Source organism: Arachis hypogaea, chromosome 13, assembly GCF_003086295.3.
Source record: "Arachis hypogaea cultivar Tifrunner chromosome 13, arahy.Tifrunner.gnm2.J5K5, whole genome shotgun sequence".
Classification (NCBI taxonomy): Eukaryota; Viridiplantae; Streptophyta; class Magnoliopsida; order Fabales; family Fabaceae; genus Arachis; species Arachis hypogaea.
In genome coordinates, this window is record NC_092048.1 from 22455529 (window position 1) to 22474178 (window position 18650).

Consider the following 18650-nt stretch of genomic DNA (forward strand, 5'->3'; position numbering starts at 1 on the left):
CAACCCTTGCCAGTGCAACACACGCATGCACACATGGAATCCCTAAACAGCATTCACACAACAATGAAGACAACAACAGTAAGCCTACAACAAAGGCTGATAATGATAATAAGACTAAAACAATGAATTTAAATAACATTACCACTCAGTTGCCAAAAATCACATGTGCAGAGCCTCTTTCCCAAGTCCACAACCAAGTTGGTCGGCCAGCCATGAACTTCGAACTTCTCATAATCTGCGTCACCAGACCACATCGGGACCCAACTTTTTTATTCCTTCCGTATCTTTTCTAACCTGCTGCGCTGTATAAGAGGTAAAACTCCAGTGTTCGAATTCAACTTCACCTTGTTCCTAGCTATCGACCTCATTGCATACATTCTGACTTCTTCCAAGAGTGTGATAATAGGCTTAGCTCTAGCATCTTTGATCCTGGAGTTGAAGACTTCACAGGCATTGTTGCAGATGTTGTCTATTTTAGGTGCATTACTGAAGAATGCCCAGCTCCAAGAGTCTCTAGGCCACTTGTTCAAATACTCCCAGGCTTCCTTATTAACTCTTTCAATCTTTTTAATGATCTCAAGGAAGCCATCTTGGCTAGTACACCTTGCACAATCCCATAGTAGCCCTCTAAGTTGGAGATCCTTCCATTGCTTATTGAAGTTCTTTCACAGATGCCAAACACAGAATCTGTAATGAACATCTGGAAAAACCTCCTTAACTGCATTTATAAGGCCCTGTTTCAGGTAAAAAAAGGGTGTCAAATACTTGTTTTTGAGCACCAAGTTAGTCCCTACACTTGTATAAGTGATATCATACTAGTCCTTAAACTTATGTAAGTGACATCAAACTAGTCCCTGCACTTATGTAAGTGACATCAGACTAGTCCCTGTTACATACAAACATAATATTATGCAACATGTTATCAGCCCAGGAATAATTCAGCATGTATAAACAACAGCCCAGTTTATAAACAACATGTTGAAGCACACCCAATAGCTAACAACTAATAAGTAACAATAGATTCACACTTAATAAGTAAAAACAGATAAACAAATAAGTAACAACTAAGTAACAATAAATTAACAATCAATAAAGACAACAAATATTGCATACCTTCTGCATATCTGAGATAAAACAAAGCATGTTCTTCTTATAATCTCCCAAGTCTTGATGAAGTAATTCCAAGAACCATCTCCAGTTTTCAGTGTTCTCAACAGGGACAATTGCATAGGCAATCACATATATATGGTTGTTTGCATCTTGGCCAATAGCAGATAGGATCTGACCACCATGCCTAGTCTTCAGAAAAGCTCCATCCAAGCCTATGAGGGGTCTGCAACCAGCCAGAAATCCTTTTTTACATCCCTCGAAACAAACATATATCTTCTCAAATATTAGATCATCATCCGGGTTGGGCTGAGGTATAACACCAATTGTGACAGTAGAGCCTGGATTGCTTTTCAGTAGTGTCAGCCCATAATCCCTCACCATGTCATATTGGGCAGCTGCATCACCGTACACAACAGATCTAGCATCTCCTAAGGCCCTGGTCAGTGAAGACTTGTTTAGATCCAAATCACATTTAGTCTTAAAATATTGTGCAGCCTCGGAGTGTCTCAGATTTAGATATTTTCTTAGCTTCTTCACCAATTTGCAGGCTAGCCACTTCCTATTAGCTAGTCTGTTTTTTGTCTCTCTTGCACAGGTGTGGTCATCCATAAATGTCTTGATCTGCCAGCAATTTTTCTCAGTATTATTAGAAGCATACACAAGTCATCCATAGCTCTCATCCTTACACACAGCTCTCATCCTCACGTTATTGTTCTTCTTAAACCAAATCCTTCTACCCTCTTGTATACAGTATTCACGCACAGCCTCTTTGAATTCCATTTTTGTAGTGAATGTCATTCCTCCAGCCTAAGCTCTCCAAACCTCCCTCCTTCTCTAAACGCAGGAAATACGTAATCTGAATCAACTTCCTCCAACTCATCCTTAGAGTTCGGAGGAGTCTTCATTTCTTCCGAGTGCCATGAGTTTCCACCATCAGAATCATTATAAGCATCATCCTGCACATCATGATAAGGAGCAACTGATGATCCAAACTTAGAAATCGGTCCAAAAATGATTTCATCATCCTCAGAATCTGAGTATGCACAAACAAGACCATCATCTTCAACCATAACAGCCTTCTTTCCTTTTGTAAGTTTCTTGTCTGTCATACTTCTTAGTTTCACATTAGTCTTTGCTGCTGATCTATCTAGAGGCAACTCTTCTTTATTGGACACCTCATCACCACCAGGCCTATATGGTTCATCCTCTACACTATCATCACTGTCATGGCTATCTGAGGATTCTTTTGAACTAGACAAAGCAACATAGGCTGTTTTGGCCTCTTTTTCCTTACGAATTGTTCTTGCAATATTTCCAGTAGCATCAGCTCTTGTCAGTGGCCTCCTTCCACATGCTGCTGCTATTTTTACATTCTTACAGCTTCTCTTTGGTTTAGCCTTCTTGATTTTTTTTTCTTTGGACCAAGGTTTAGGAATTGCAGTGGGTTGTGCCATTTTTTTTGTGGGATTTTGGGCTTGATTTTACTGGGTTGGGCCATTATTTTTGGTAGTGGATTGGGCTTAGGTCCAAGACTTGCAGTGGGTTGGAGGAAAATTTTTTCTGGTATGTTTTGGTTACCAGCAGAAACTGAAGCAGGTGGCTCCTTTGGTTTTGATATATCAATTGGCTTTTTTGGCTTAGAACTTGGAGTGCATGGTGTTGTGGTGGGAATTGGTTCTGTTGTGGTCTTGGTGGTGGGTTTTGGGGTGAGAAAAATGGTTGGTATCAGCATCAGCTCCTTGCCTTTAGATGCCACTGGTTCTGCTTCCTCAATATACACAGGTTCATATACTCCATGTTCGTAGTACACATGAATAACCCCCTTGTTTTGCTGTGCCAAGTAACACATCTCCATGAGCTCCTTATCATTTGCTATTGCTCTTAAACCAGTTTGCAAAGGCCTATTAGGCACCAGCCACCAAGTTTGGCTAACCTTGCCATACCCAATTTTCTTGTGATAGTCTCGGACGAAAAATAAATCCAGTGTATCTGTATCAATGTCCGGCAATTCACAAATCTCTCCACCGTTGTAAGACATACTTCCATCAGCCTCTGTGATAAATGACCCTCCATAGTGAAATATAATGGTAATTAACAGATCACCCATCTGCCATTTTAAAAAAAAAATCATTAATCACAGCCATTATTTGAAACCAGACATCACTGCTAGTAATAGATTGGAAAAGTGAAAGGATAGAATAATCAATTATTGTCCACTAATAAGAAAGGAATAAACATTATTGATGTCACATCAAGAAATCAAATCCAGCTGTGCTGAGAAAGTGTTAAATCAAGAACATTATTTTGATGTAATTAAGGATAGCAGTTCTCTAGACACTCACTTCAATTTTGATGGATCAAACCATTAAAATTTACATTCCCTTTCCAACAACTAATCCACTAGTCCAAACGAAATTCATCAAATAGCTTGACTATTTCAATAGCTAAGTTAACTTGATTAGCAATTGTAAAACTTACTTTATAATTAAAGTTAACACACAAAAATCTAAATGTAATTTTATTGTACCATATGTATGCAAGACATCAACGACATATTACATTCAGTTTAACTAAACCAACCCAATATAAAGAAAATGAGTTAGGTAAATCAGTCAATTTCAGAATCTATTATCATGACACATTAAGTTCGTTTAAGAAGATTAATATGGATATCTCGAATGAGGTACAAGCCATTGTTGAGCTATAAAAAATTTCAAATCTCAAAAGATCTTTAGTTTTAGTGTGATCATGAAAATTCTGTTTAAAAAATTCATTGATCAGAGTCATTGTTCTGAAACACATTAACAATTTGAAAACTTCACAACTAACTGCAGTAAACCCTAACACATAAAGAACAAATTTTCATATCATCAAAACACAAGAAACACTCCCAGTCTATAATTTTGTTGGCCAAACCACTAAGAAATCCAGTTCTAATCAAACCCTAGCACAGAGCACAAAACAGAGGCGTTCATACCCACATATTACAATCGAAAAAAATGGCCTAAACTTTTGTGAATATTAGATTAACAACAATATCAAAAAACAGAGAAATCACATAATTTTTTCATTTTTTGCTTACCTGTTTCAGAGAAACTAGCCTTCCCAACTTTGTGTATGAAGGAGATGACAACAGCGATGCTCCAGAGCCTAAGTCTTCCACTGAAATCGGTGCGGTTAATGCAATCGCACATGTGCCATTGGTGACTGTATCAGAGAAGAAGAAACCTCACTCTGTGTTGTGTTTGTTTTGTGTTTTGAGAGGAGGGAGACAATACGTTATTGTAACGTTGAGGGAGGGACGTATTCAGCGTGAAACGACGTCGTTTCATGTCATTTTGGCGCCACAGCCAAAACGGCATCGTTTTTGTAATGCCTACGTGTCACAAAGCTTGCCAACTCAGCTTTTCGGTTGCACCAGGTGGCCAGAAATTTTTAGAAGGACAAGTTTGAGTTCCAGAGTGCAAGTTTGGGGATGAATTTGGGAAACTTTTAAGTTCAGGGACTACTATGAAACTCGAGTGCAACTTCAGGGACTACATTGAGACTTAACTCGAATTCTGCCATATGCCCATTTAGCGTTATCATTATATTGTAGAATTAATGAACTCTCTTAGACTTAACCATTAAGACTCGTTGTCGTAGCTTCGTAGGGGACACCGTGTGTTTCTCCAATCCAACTGAACATATTTAAATTCTTCAATATTAAAAAAGAAAATTTAGGGGCCAGCATTTTTATTGAAATTTGATCAGCACTTAACCATAAAAAAATAAATAATTCTATACCATTAAATATCATCTCACACCATTAAAAATATTGATAATAATTAATTAATAGTTATATATCACAAATTTTATTAGCTCTAACATTCCTCGTATTAAAATGTCAAGCAAAGTGCAACTATGCAAGTACAAACTATAAATGTGTTACTGTTATGGTTCTGTGGACCCTATTGGCAACTGAATTTGGTTTGTGTGGCCCATCCATCAAGATTTTAAGGGTGTAATTGATTGTAGTTTTTAGTTTTTAATAATTTATTTTTAGAATTTTGTGAAAAAATAAAATTTTGTTTTTATAAAATTTTTAAAATGAAAAACATTAAAAATAAAAATAAAAATAAATATGAAAGCATAAATAAAATCTATCTTAACTAAGTGTTTCTAAACTTTAAAGTGTTATTATATTTAAAAACAAAAGAAAAAATTAACTTGATATTATATATTTAAGTGTTTACAAATTTTTATTGTAATAACTACGTGGATGATTGTTTGATGATCAATGAGGGAACTTTTAATACTGGAGAGATGAAATGATTGATGAAGATGGAATAGCAGATTATTGAAAAAAGAGAGTATTTGAGTAAATTCCATTAATAAATTAGGGTTGAAATGATTAATTTTTTAAAATAATTATTTAAATTTTTTTCTATATATTAGACTAAATTTAAAATTCATTATACGCATTATCAAAATTTCTCATTATCACCCTAATAAAATTTTAAAAACAATTATTTATTTTTTTGTTCACACAAATATCTCTTTATTGTAGAATTATCCTATGACAAAACCCGTTAAATATAAGCATTTTTTGTTCGGCTAAACCCCGCGTTGTTCTTTCAAATTTCATGCCTATGGCCTAGTCACCAAAAAAAATATTTCATGCCCCCTTTCACGTGATGAACGAATTGAAATTAAAATTCTACCTTTGTCTTTCTTTATCTGATTGTCTACTTGTCTTAGCCCGCTTCCTCCATTTAACAACGAAGGGCTTAGCTTACCGGTACTTACACTTTTTTCACTTATATTTTTATTATATTTTAATCACTAAATAGATCTAGACAAAATAATAAATAGACTGTTGACTTTTTGATTTGTAAATGTTTAAATTTTTAAAAATTTAAAAATATATTTAAATTTTTGATTTTTTTAAAATTTGAATAAATCGATCCCTCATCTTCACTATTTAACAGAAAAATTAAACATAATTTCTGTTATTACTAATCTGGTTAATACGAATACACACTTATAAGAATTTTTAAAATTAAATAAATTAAACTTAAAAATCAATATATTCATATTTAAAAAAAATAAAAACTTAAATATATTTTTAAATTTTTAAAAATATTTTAAAATTTTAGATTTTTAATAAAATATATTAAACACGAAGAACTAATAAGATTAAAGGAGTCGACTAACTATCAGAAAAAGAAGCGTAAAGTGCCATTGCGATTTGCGAGTGGGGTATGGGAATCCTTGAAATCAGGGAAAGTTAATAAACTTTCATTATTATTGACGACTCATTTCAGAATCACCTTCTTCTTTTCCCGTTAGAATACCCCGGTACCCAGACATATCCCAGTATCCCACTGCCATTTTTTTCTAAAGAACATGGTGTTACTGTACACCAAAAATATAGAAAATGGACGATGATCAGTGACCAACACAATACATATTCTTGAAGCAGTTTGACTTATATCAATCAATAGAGGCTGGAAACTTTAATCCGGCCTACAAAGATTTTGAGTGTCAAAATAATTCTATTACATTTCCACATAAATCCAAGACAAAAAATGCCAACATGGTAGCTAAGGTTCGACTCATGAGGTCGTTATCATCATCAGTAGTTGTTTTGACATTGTTTGATACTTTGATCTATATTCTTCTTTTTTATGTTTGCTGACTTGTCTTGTGCACCTTAATTAGAATTCAGTTATCGCATATATAAAATAAAGAATAAATTAACATTTGTATTCATGAAAGATATAAACGCGATAAATATATCTATATAAAAATAAAACGACAATTATTGTACCTATGAAATATAGCTTCCGTGTGCCAAGAATACCCTAACGGACTAATTGTGTAACGAACATTTAGGTACTTTTAGCACACGAAAGCCATCTTCCGTGGTTATAATTGTCGTTTTATTTTTATATAGGTATATTTGTCAGTATCTGTATTTTTTATGGATACAAATGATAATTTATTCTAAAATAAAAAATGTTATCTATAATTTTAAAATCAATCATATTAAATATATAATAAAATTAGCTACTAACTAATGTAAAAAACGTAACACATAACTAGTTAAATCCATTAATTATGAGATAAATTTCTTATTATACCTTGGGCTTTTGTAGTTGTATCACTTGTATGTAGTTTGCAAACTAATTTTAAACTTTAGATGATAATCACATAATGTTATGTTAAAGAAAAAGGATAAAAAGTTAACTAATTTTACATTTGCTTCCTTCTTAACTCAATAATTTGCACAGTACTCAACCACGGAGTTTGAATTATAAAGACGGAACAATGGCATGAATTCTTCAATGTTAGGCCAGCTACTATGAGAGAAATGATGAACCAAAAAAAAGTATCAGTTGATTTTATATTAAGCATGAACTAGTTATCTCTTTCAAGTGGGAGGACCTAGAATTAAAATTATATACTTCATTACTTCATCTTTTTTTGTGCAGAATTATCAACTTTTACGCTAAAACATTGAGCGAGCCTCAAATACTCAAATCATATTCATATAAACATGATGCATGCTCTTAGTTTCTCATTACTTGGAAACTATAAAGGGATGTTCATGTCTTCATGACGACAACGCACACTCTATTTTCTTTAGTAACCAACTCCATTCAACTGGGAAAGAATTTTTTTTTTTTTTTTTGTTAAAAAAAGAAGAAAGAAAAACACACTATAGTATCTTGCACACATTTTGCAAGTTGCAGAAACGTGTAACTCAAGACTTAATGCTTACGACACGCTGAAAATACACGTACAAGTTAAAAAAAGGTAAAATTAAATTTCTTCCACATAATTGAATTGATTTAATAAAAAGGTAAAAATCACAATCTTAATTAAAAAAAAATTCCAAATCAAAACACTCTCAACGCGCTAACGAGCCGTTTCTTCTCCCCTTCCCACTCTGTACTACTCATTAGTCATTACTCATTTCAGAAGTGCGCACGTTAGCAACCTTGTCCGCTCTAACTCTTTCTTCGACCACTTTCTCTCTCAATTCTGTTTCTCTCTCTATAACGGCATAACAACCATTGCAACCGCCACACACAGGCTTAGCACAATTGCTGACTTTCAGACTTCACCAAACGACACCGCTTTTCTAGGGCTCCGATTCCGATGATATGAATTTCCGCCAGCGTCAACCCCATGCATCGCCGGTGGCCACCGCTACACCGGTCCGGGAGGAAGAGCCCTACAACATAATCCCCGTCTACAATCTCCTCGCTGACCACCCCTCCCTCCGGTTTCCGGAAGTCCGCGCCGCTGCAGCAGCACTACGCGCCGTTGGAGACCTCCGGCGGCCGCCGTTCGGGCAATGGCGACCTCACATGGACCTCCTTGACTGGCTCGCACTCTTCTTTGGCTTCCAGCGCGACAACGTCCGCAACCAGCGCGAGCACCTCGTCCTTCACCTCGCCAACGCTCAGATGCGCCTAACGCCGCCGCCGGACAACATCGACACACTCGACGCCGGCGTCCTCCGTCGCTTCCGCCGGAAGCTCCTCAAAAACTACAACTCTTGGTGCTCCTACCTAGGCAAGAAGTCCAACATCTGGATCTCCGATCGACGCCGCGGCGGCTCCGCTGACTCTGAGCAGCGCCGTGAGCTCCTCTACGTGTCCCTCTACCTCCTGATCTGGGGCGAGGCGGCGAACCTCCGCTTTGTTCCGGAGTGCATCTGCTACATCTTCCACCACATGGCAATGGAGCTGAACAAGATCTTGGAGGATTACATTGACGAGAACACTGGCCAGCCTGTGATGCCTTCGCTTTCAGGTGAGAACGCTTTCCTCAACCACGTTGTGAAACCTATCTATGAAACTATTAGGCGTGAGGTTGATAGTAGTGGGAATGGAACTGCTCCGCACAGTGCTTGGAGGAATTACGACGATATCAATGAGTATTTTTGGAGTAGGAGGTGTTTTGAGAAGCTTGGATGGCCCCTTGATATTGGTAGCAACTTCTTTGTGACGGGTAGCGGTGGGAAGCGTGTTGGGAAGACAGGGTTTGTGGAGCAGAGGTCGTTTTTAAACCTGCTTAGGAGTTTTGATAGACTTTGGGTGATGCTGGTTTTGTTCCTTCAGGCTGCTATTATTGTTGCTTGGGAGGAGAAGACTTATCCGTGGCAAGCATTGGAGGACAGGAGTGTTCAGGTTAAGGTTTTGACCATTTTCTTCACGTGGAGTGGCATGAGGTTAGTGCAGTCTCTGCTTGATATGGTGATGCAGTTTAGGTTGGTGACAAGGGAGACGATGGGGCAAGGTGTGAGGATGGTGATGAAGGTTATTGTTGCAGCCGGGTGGATTGTTGTGTTTGGGGTCATGTATGAGAGGATATGGTCTCAGAGAAACCATGATAGGAGGTGGTCAGCAGAAGCGAATAGAAGGGTGGTGAATTTTCTGGAGGTTGTGTTTGTTTTCATCATTCCTGAGCTTCTGGCTCTGGCCCTTTTTATAATTCCCTGGATTAGAAACTTTGTTGAGAATACAAATTGGAGGATCTTTTACATGTTGTCATGGTGGTTTCAAAGTAGAATCTTTGTTGGTCGTGGCTTGAGGGAAGGTCTTGTGGACAACATTAAGTACACATTGTTCTGGGTTGTGGTGCTGGCCACAAAATTTTGTTTCAGTTACTTTCTGCAGGTCAAACCCATGGTTGCTCCAACAAAGGCACTGTTGAAGCTTAGGAATGTTGAATATGAATGGCATGAGTTTATTCATAACAGCAACCGATTTGCTGTTGGATTATTGTGGCTTCCGGTTGTTTTGATATATCTAATGGATATACAGATTTGGTATTCAATATATTCATCCTTTGTTGGGGCTGCTGTGGGGTTGTTTGCACATTTGGGTGAGATTCGAAATATGCAACAGCTGAAATTGAGGTTCCAGTTTTTTGCCAGTGCAATTCAGTTCAATCTCATGCCAGAGGAGCAATTGTTGAATGCAAGAGGAACATTGAAGAGCAAGTTTAAGGATGCCGTCCACAGGTTGAAGCTCAGATATGGGCTTGGTCGGCCATTTAAGAAGCTTGAGTCTAACCAGGTTGAGGCCAACAAGTTTGCTTTGATATGGAATGAGATAATTTTGTCTTTCAGGGAGGAGGATATCATCTCTGACAGGGAGGTTGAGCTTTTGGAGCTGCCACAGAACTCTTGGAATGTCAGGGTTATCCGCTGGCCATGTTTTCTTCTCTGCAATGAGTTGCTGCTTGCACTCAGTGAAGCCAAAGAACTGGTTGATGAGTCTGACAACAAGCTGACAAGAAAGATGCGCAAGAATGAGTACAGACGCTGTGCTGTCATTGAAGCATATGATAGCATAAAGCACTTGCTTCTTGAGATTATCAAACCCAACAGTGAAGAGCATTCTATTGTGACAGTTCTATTTCAAGAAATTGATCACTCTCTGGAGATTGAGAAATTCACAAAAACATTCAAAACCACTGCACTGCCTCTGCTCCATAGCAAGTTGATAAAGCTTGTTGATTTATTAAACAAACCCAAGAAAGATGCTAATCAAGTGGTGAATAGCCTTCAGGCCCTTTATGAGATTGCTGTCCGAGATTTTTTCAGGGAAGAAAGGAAAACCGAACAGCTGAGGGAGGATGGTTTGGCTCAACGTAACCCAGGTTCAGGTCTCCTTTTTGAGAACGCTATTCAGTTACCTGAGATCAACAATGAGAACTTCTATCGACAGGTTCGGCGTTTGCACACAATTCTCACCTCCAGGGATTCGATGCAAAACATCCCCAAAAATCTAGAAGCTAGACGGAGGATTGCCTTCTTCAGTAATTCACTTTTTATGAACATGCCCCATGCTCCCCAAGTTGAGAAAATGTTGGCTTTCAGTGTTTTAACACCTTATTACTCGGAAGAAGTATTATACAGCAAAGAACAGCTCAGAACTGAGAATGAAGATGGGGTTTCAATCCTTTATTATTTGCAGACTATATATGATGATGACTGGAAGAATTTTATGGAAAGGATGCGTCGGGAGGGGATGGTGAAAGACAGTGATATTTGGGCTGATAAGCTTAGAGAGTTGAGGCTTTGGGCTTCCTACAGAGGCCAGACACTAACACGGACAGTTAGAGGAATGATGTATTACTACCGGGCCCTCAAGATGCTGGCTTTCCTGGACTCTGCGTCAGAAATGGATATTCGAGAGGGATCCCGTGAACTTGTTACAATGAGGCAAGATAGTTTAGATGTTATGAACGCTGAAAAGTCACCATCTAGGAGTTTAAGCAGAGCAAGTAGTTCAGTAAGTTTGTTATTCAAAGGCCATGAATATGGGACTGCTATAATGAAATTCACATATGTGGTTGCCTGCCAGATATATGGATCTCAGAAAGCAAAAAAGGATCCTCATGCTGAGGAAATTTTGTATCTGATGAAAAACAACGAAGCTCTTCGGGTTGCCTATGTTGATGAAATAACCACTAGTAGGGATGAGAAGGAGTACTACTCCGTTCTTGTTAAGTATGACCAACAATTGCAGAGAGAGGTGGAAATTTACCGCGTAAAGTTGCCTGGTCCCTTGAAGCTTGGGGAAGGAAAGCCAGAAAATCAAAATCATGCCATCATATTCACTCGTGGTGATGCAGTTCAAACTATTGATATGAACCAGGATAACTACTTTGAGGAGGCACTGAAAATGCGAAATCTCTTGGAAGAATACAGGCATTACTATGGCATCCGGAAACCAACTATTTTGGGAGTTAGGGAGCATGTTTTTACTGGTTCTGTTTCCTCTCTTGCTTGGTTCATGTCAGCTCAGGAAACAAGTTTTGTCACCTTAGGACAGAGGGTTTTGGCAAATCCTTTGAAGGTTAGGATGCATTATGGTCATCCAGATGTATTTGACAGGTTTTGGTTCTTAACACGTGGTGGTATCAGCAAAGCTTCCAGAGTGATCAACATCAGTGAAGACATTTTTGCTGGCTTTAATTGTACTCTCCGAGGAGGTAATGTTACACACCATGAATACATTCAGGTTGGAAAGGGAAGGGACGTTGGATTGAATCAAGTATCAATGTTTGAAGCAAAGGTTGCTAGTGGGAATGGGGAGCAAGTCCTTAGCAGAGACGTGTATAGATTGGGTCACAGGCTGGACTTTTTCCGCATGCTCTCTTTCTTCTACACTACTGTGGGATTCTTCTTCAACACAATGATGGTGATTCTGACTGTATATGCCTTTCTATGGGGTCGACTTTATCTTGCCCTTAGTGGTGTTGAGGCTGCAATGGAAAGTAACAGCAATAACAATAAAGCACTTGGTACCATCTTGAATCAGCAGTTCATTATTCAACTTGGACTTTTCACTGCCCTTCCAATGATTGTAGAGAATTCCCTTGAGCATGGGTTCCTTCAGGCTATCTGGGATTTCTTGACAATGCAGCTCCAGCTTTCATCAGTTTTTTACACATTCTCAATGGGCACTCGTAGTCATTTCTTTGGCCGGACTATTTTGCATGGTGGGGCAAAATATCGGGCTACCGGACGTGGATTTGTTGTAGAGCACAAGAGTTTTGCTGAGAACTATAGACTCTATGCACGAAGCCATTTTGTGAAAGCAATTGAATTGGGGTTAATTCTTGTAATCTATGCTTCACACAGTCCTGTGGCATCTGACACATTTGTGTATATAGCCATGACCATTACTAGTTGGTTCTTAGTGGCATCGTGGATTATTGCACCGTTTGTTTTCAATCCTTCTGGCTTTGACTGGTTAAAAACTGTGTATGATTTCGATGACTTTATGAACTGGATTTGGTACAGAGGAAGTGTGTTTGCTAAGGCTGAACAGAGCTGGGAAAGGTGGTGGTATGAAGAGCAGGATCATCTAAGAGTAACTGGCCTTTGGGGGAAATGTATGGAGATAATTTTAGACCTTCGTTTCTTCTTTTTCCAGTATGGAATTGTATATCAGCTAGGAGTTGCTGCTGGAAGTCACAGTATTGTTGTTTACTTGCTGTCTTGGATTTGTGTGGTTCTTATATTTGGGGTATATATGCTGGTTGCATATGCCCACAACAAATATGCAGCCAAAGAGCATATATACTATCGGCTGGTCCAGTTCCTCCTCATAATTCTCGCAATTCTTGTGATAGTTGCTTTGCTGGAATTCACCAACTTCAAATTTGTGGACATCTTTACTAGCCTGTTGGCATTCATTCCCACGGGCTGGGGCCTGATACTGATTGCCCAAGTATTTCGGCCATTTTTGGAATCAACTATAGTTTGGGATGGAGTTGTTTCAGTGGCTCGTCTATATGACATATTGTTAGGAGTCATTATTATGGCCCCTGTGGCACTACTATCATGGTTGCCTGGGTTTCAGAACATGCAAACCAGAATGCTTTTCAATGATGCATTTAGCAGGGGCCTCCGGATATTCCAAATTATCACAGGGAAAAAGTCTCAAGCTTGACTGTGATCAAAGGTAATTTCCATTATATATATATATTGGGATTTTGCTGAATAACTTCTTTTTGTTTGACCTGATGTTATTGTATGTCAAACTACCAACAACTTTAACACGATAATGCTACTATTCCGCTAAAATTAGATCCATTTTTTTAAGTATTGTTTCTCTCCCCTTGTGTGATTGATATTCTTGATTCTCGTGCAATAAAGATACATGCAGTTCTAATAAAGTCGTAAGCACATACCTGCTTAAGCACGGAATAAATTCCCATATCACTTGTCAGTGGTTTGTGAATTAGGAATACTAGAAGGGTGTGCAGTGACATCTATAATTCACTTTGTTATTACATGATCTCTTCTCTGGTATACTTGTGTGTGCAGATTTGATTTAATCGTCATAATTTATGAACTTGTACTTGGCAAAGGTTTTAATGTGAGTTCTTTCTTCAAATATATGGCATCATGATAGGAATAGAATGCAGTTAGAAGGACTCATGCGTCTAGCCAATTGTAGCTTTGGTTTTTCACATTGTTATATCAAACATAGATTCTTTTTACATGGAATTGGAAGATTATGAGATCATAAAAACTCAAAGGCTGGACTTCTTTTCAAGTTGACAACAAGTAAAGCGTCGATCAAAATATTCAGTTTTAATGAATTTATTGTAATTTCCATAACCTTTAGATTTCGTAAATTCTTATTTTTTGGGGTAATTTTGAGGTCTATATGATATTGGCACATTGGAAATTAAAATCATGGATGTTGTATAAGGATAAGAAAAGTTTGAGATCACCATCATATAAAGTTCCGATTTATCTAGAACTCTAATTTCATACACCTATTTTCATAAATAGCAAACTATTTCCTCTCAGCTCATGTAGAATTCTAGCCGTATGTTCTATCTCTTGCTGTTATTTATTTTTTCCGTCTCGGTGTTTAATGATTCGTTTTGCCATGTTATCAGGGTTTGATGTGCCTTTTACATGATGTGGTATATGGAGCTAGATTCACCAGATATTTATACATGGTAATCCTTCTCTCCAAGCTCCATATGTACCCGATACTTGCTCAGGCCTTAGCTATTTTACCTTATCGGAATTTGATTGCCACAATTACACTGCATCAATAATTTGATAACCATGAGTTCGTTTTGTGAATGTTAAAATAAAATTTCCAAGTTCCTCCCCCGAAGTGTTGAATGTTGTGGTATATAGCTGAATTCTATAGCATGAATGATTGGGCAGTCTTGTGAAGGATTATGTTAAGTACCTTAGTGGAAACTACATCTTAAAAGCTAGAAATTAAAGGAGAAGAATTACTCTCCATAAATACCTCAGGCATCCCATACTACTCGATGTGCGACTCTGGACACCCCATAATACCAAGTCCTAAACAAGACACCGGCCCTAGAGAGCCGACATCCACAATGGCTTCACTCTATCGACATTGACTTAGTGGTAGTCACTTGTAATATTCGGTATTTACTTTAATCCATTTTATAGGTAACCCTTTTCGTGCTGCCAACAAGCTAGGCTCTGATATCATTGTTAAGTACCTAATGACAGTGGGAAACAATCCCTTAATAGCTAGCTATTAAGGAGGAAGAACCACTGTCTTTAAAATATATCAAGCAATTCAAACTACTCAAATGTGAGACTTTGAACACTCCATAATACCCAAGTCCCAAAATGACTATGCCATAATTAAATATGTTAGACTAATGATTTTATGGCCATTGCAACAAATGCATTTGGTAAATTAATGCTTATTTCTCAATTTTTTGTAGATGGGTATTAGCTACCTTGTTAATTAATTATTGAATAGCAGTTGACTGGTTTGTGGCTATCATTTCAAGATGATTATTTTTCAACCCAAAAAAGGTGCTAATTCGTTGAGGGTGCGCAATTTCTGCATGCTGTTGAAGAACATTTAATATGTTCTTTAAAAACGTTCATATCTACTTATCCTTGAAGGTTTCATATAATTTTTTTGATGTAATTATAGATTTAAACGAGTGGTTTGCACTCCAAGAGCATTCAATAATCTCTCGTCTAGCCTATCCTCCTTGACAGAATTCACATGACAAAATGGATGTAAAATACTTGTATAATATTCTTGGAGAACATTAATCCGCGCTCTAGGAGCATCTTTTATATAATTTTTTAACTTTCACATGAAAATAAATGGCTGCGAATGTTCTTAGAGCATGTAGTGTATGTGCTTTAGTAGCGTGTAAATATTTCTCGTATTTGTTGTACAGTGTTGTGTTGATATTTGCTTTGTTATAAATTGGAGGTTATGTGGTTCTTGCTTCCCATTCAAGTTTCTTTTTGGTTCCTTCCATATATCATCGCAATTTTGCATGTGTGCCAATGCCAATGCCAATGCTTCCATTTTGTGAAAGATTTAATTAGCTATCTTACTGCCTTTTTATCGTAACTAATAATAGCCTTGTGTTATGTTTGCAGACTTAATTTTGGAATCGTTTGCAGAGAGTTGATAGGAGAGAGATGGTATATTTTGATTTGCTTACAGATTTAACTTTGTGTAGCTAGAGGGGCCAAGGTTGTTATTTTATTCTTGTTTGTGTTCGGTGGATGGGGGATGAATATTATTCTTTGCTTTACTACTACTAGCCATATTTGTTATTGTAATTAGCCGTTTGTCACGTCTAGAATTGGTTTTTGCTGGCGATTCTTCTTGTCTACTAAATCCGGCAGAAGAATTTTATTTCTTGTTATATAGGTAGTACCATGTTTATTCAGATGTCTATTCATCTAACAGCTGTTTACTCGGTTGTGTAAGAAATCGAACCTGGTATAAGGATGAAACGAATTACTCGCAGAATGGAGATTAATATTGTACAAAGGTTCTATCATTCGCTGTCTCAACTTTCAAGAGCTAGGCTGAATGTAAATTAAAAAAGGAAAAAAAACGTCGCATTTCCCCCGAGTTGAATTAGTTGAACCACTATAATAGGTTTTGAAAAAATTCTATCTATTTACTGTTGAACTTTTCTTGTTGTGGGAAAAACTACCAAAAGTATTCATGAAGTTTACGAACGCTGAGAAAAGTACCCATAAACTAAGGAAATTAATGCTGTACTCATGAAAGATGGGTTTCGTATGACAAAAGTATTCAAATCCTAATTTTTTGTTAATTTTTTAATAAAATTCTTAAACTACCCCACCCTAACCCCATTCTACCGTCACTCCTTCTCTTCTCTTCTTTCTCTCTCCTCACTTATCCCTCAAAAACCCTCACAGAGTCACAGAAACTCTCCTCCTACCTCCTCATTGTCGTCCGCCACCCACCTACTCCATTATTGCCAAATCTCTTCCCCTCTCACTATTAAGGTGACTACAATACCTTCATTGCACACCTGTGACCCAACCTGAGGAGAATGTTGCCGTGGCGCGCCTGTTGCAGCCGAGGAGAACGTCGTCGTGGCGCGTTTGACCCAGCCGAGGAGAACACCGTCGTCGCACACTGAGAAGAGAGATGGGTTGTGGTACTCTTGCATGCAGAAAGTGGGTTCGGTAAAGAGAAATCAGAGAAGAAAGGGAGGCGGCACTGTGGATGGAGGTTCTGCCATTGACGATGTTACAGTCGGCCAGCAAAGAAAAAGGTATTTCTTTTTTTTAAAACATTTTTATTTTATTTTTCTTCTTTTCAGAAATTGATTTAGTTACTACTAAAATGATACTGTTCTATTTTTTATGAAGGCTGAGATTGATTTACAGAAGATCCAGTTGATGGCTACTTCTACTTCTGATTTTTGGTGAAATAAATTTCAAATTGGATGAATGGATTTGTTGATTTTTTATGGTTGATGAATTTTTCTGTTTCTAGTTTTGCTAAAGTGAATTGAAATTGGATGAATGGATTTAAAAATTTTTATTTTTTGAGTATTTTTTGGTGTTTAATTAATTTGGTTTGGGTATGGATTATAAACTTATGAGTCAATCGGTTGAGGTCCGATCATCTACTACCACCACCACTACCATTGATTTCGGTCTGGTTTGTTGTAGAAGTAGTTTTGGACTCTATGGCAAGAGTTGGTGCAAATTGAGTTATGAATAGTTGAAAAAGTGAGTTGAGGTTGAGTGTAGGGTAGTTTAGAAATTTTATTAAAAAATCAACAAAAAATTAAGATTTGGATACTTTTGTCATATGGAACCCATCTTTCATGGGTACAACGTTAATTTTCTTAGTTTATGGGTACTTTTGTCAGCGCTCGTAAACTTCATGGGTACTTTTGGTAGTTTTTCCTTGCTCAAAACTTCTAAATATGGCCGCTAGATCAACTGAAGAGTACAGTTTCATACACTAACCGATCAATGGTAAATAATTAAATGAGTAAATTACCAATTACGCCCCTGAATTTGTAAAACGCTGACAAAAATAACCCTAATATTTGATAACGACAATCATACCCTCGAAAAATTTAAAAACGCTACAAATCTGCCCAACCGTGAGGAGAACCATTCTCCGTTAAACGGAGCTTGGTGATGTGGTAAACGGAATTCCAACGTGGCATCCGTGAAGGGCTTCAATCCCTTCTCTCCCTGTATCCCTAATTCATGAAACCCTAATTGCACAATTCAAATGAAATGACGAAATTAACCTTAAGTGAAACACCATATTTAACTAAGACGATGTTGGACGCACGAAATTGAAGAGTTTTTTGGTGGTGGTCTCAGTTTATCTTCGTCTGTTGTCGCTTTATATTCGTCTATCGGAATTGGTAACGTCACATGCAGTGTCACGTTTGGCGTTGATACGGAGTGAAGAAATCGTCATCGAACAACCAAGGTTTGGGTAAGCATTTTATGTTTCTGTTGTTTTTATTATCAGTCGTTTGGGGTTTGCAATTGAGGTATGATGATGGTGTTTTGATGTGTTGTGTTAACTGATTATGACTTTTGTGATGATTTTTGTCAGATGGCTACGCATATCACATTTGTTTATCACCATCGGGGTTGGTTAGAGACTTTTGTGATGATTTTTGAGGCTGCTACTGAAAAGCTTTCTAATCAAACTCAGGCTTGAACAATTGAAAATGAGGCTCCCAATTTA

General features: G+C 37.6%; 2 protein-coding genes and 1 non-coding gene across 5 annotated transcripts; 2 read left to right on the forward strand and 1 right to left on the reverse strand.

Moving 5' to 3' along the window:
- Positions 1–269: 269 nt before the first annotated feature.
- LOC140177488 (uncharacterized) lies at positions 270–1890 on the reverse strand. Its single transcript, XM_072210601.1, has 3 exons — positions 1816–1890; positions 1114–1731; positions 270–662 (listed from the first exon to the last, which is right to left on the reverse strand). The coding sequence occupies exons 1-3, from the start codon at positions 1888–1890 to the stop codon at positions 270–272; spliced, it is 1086 nt and encodes a 361-aa protein (XP_072066702.1).
- A 6042-nt stretch (positions 1891–7932) lies between these two features.
- Positions 7933–16449, forward strand: LOC112737670 (callose synthase 12). Of its 3 annotated transcripts, none has more exons than XR_003169052.3 (3): positions 7933–13586; positions 14536–14598; positions 16040–16449. XR_003169052.3 is itself a non-coding variant. In XM_025787659.3 (2 exons), the coding sequence occupies exon 1, from the start codon at positions 8262–8264 to the stop codon at positions 13572–13574; it is 5313 nt and encodes a 1770-aa protein (XP_025643444.1). In that variant the 5' UTR covers positions 7939–8261; the 3' UTR covers positions 13575–13586; positions 16040–16449. The 3 variants fall into 3 exon arrangements, 1 of the variants encoding a protein (XP_025643444.1); XR_003169053.3 differs by lacking the exon at positions 16040–16449 and adding an exon at positions 15358–15888 and having other exon boundaries at positions 7939–13586; XM_025787659.3 differs by lacking the exon at positions 14536–14598 and having other exon boundaries at positions 7939–13586.
- LOC112739680 (small nucleolar RNA J33) lies at positions 11230–11307 on the forward strand. Its single transcript, XR_003170616.1, has one exon. It is a non-coding gene; the product is annotated as a small nucleolar RNA J33 (small nucleolar RNA).
- Positions 16450–18650: the final 2201 nt, after the last annotated feature.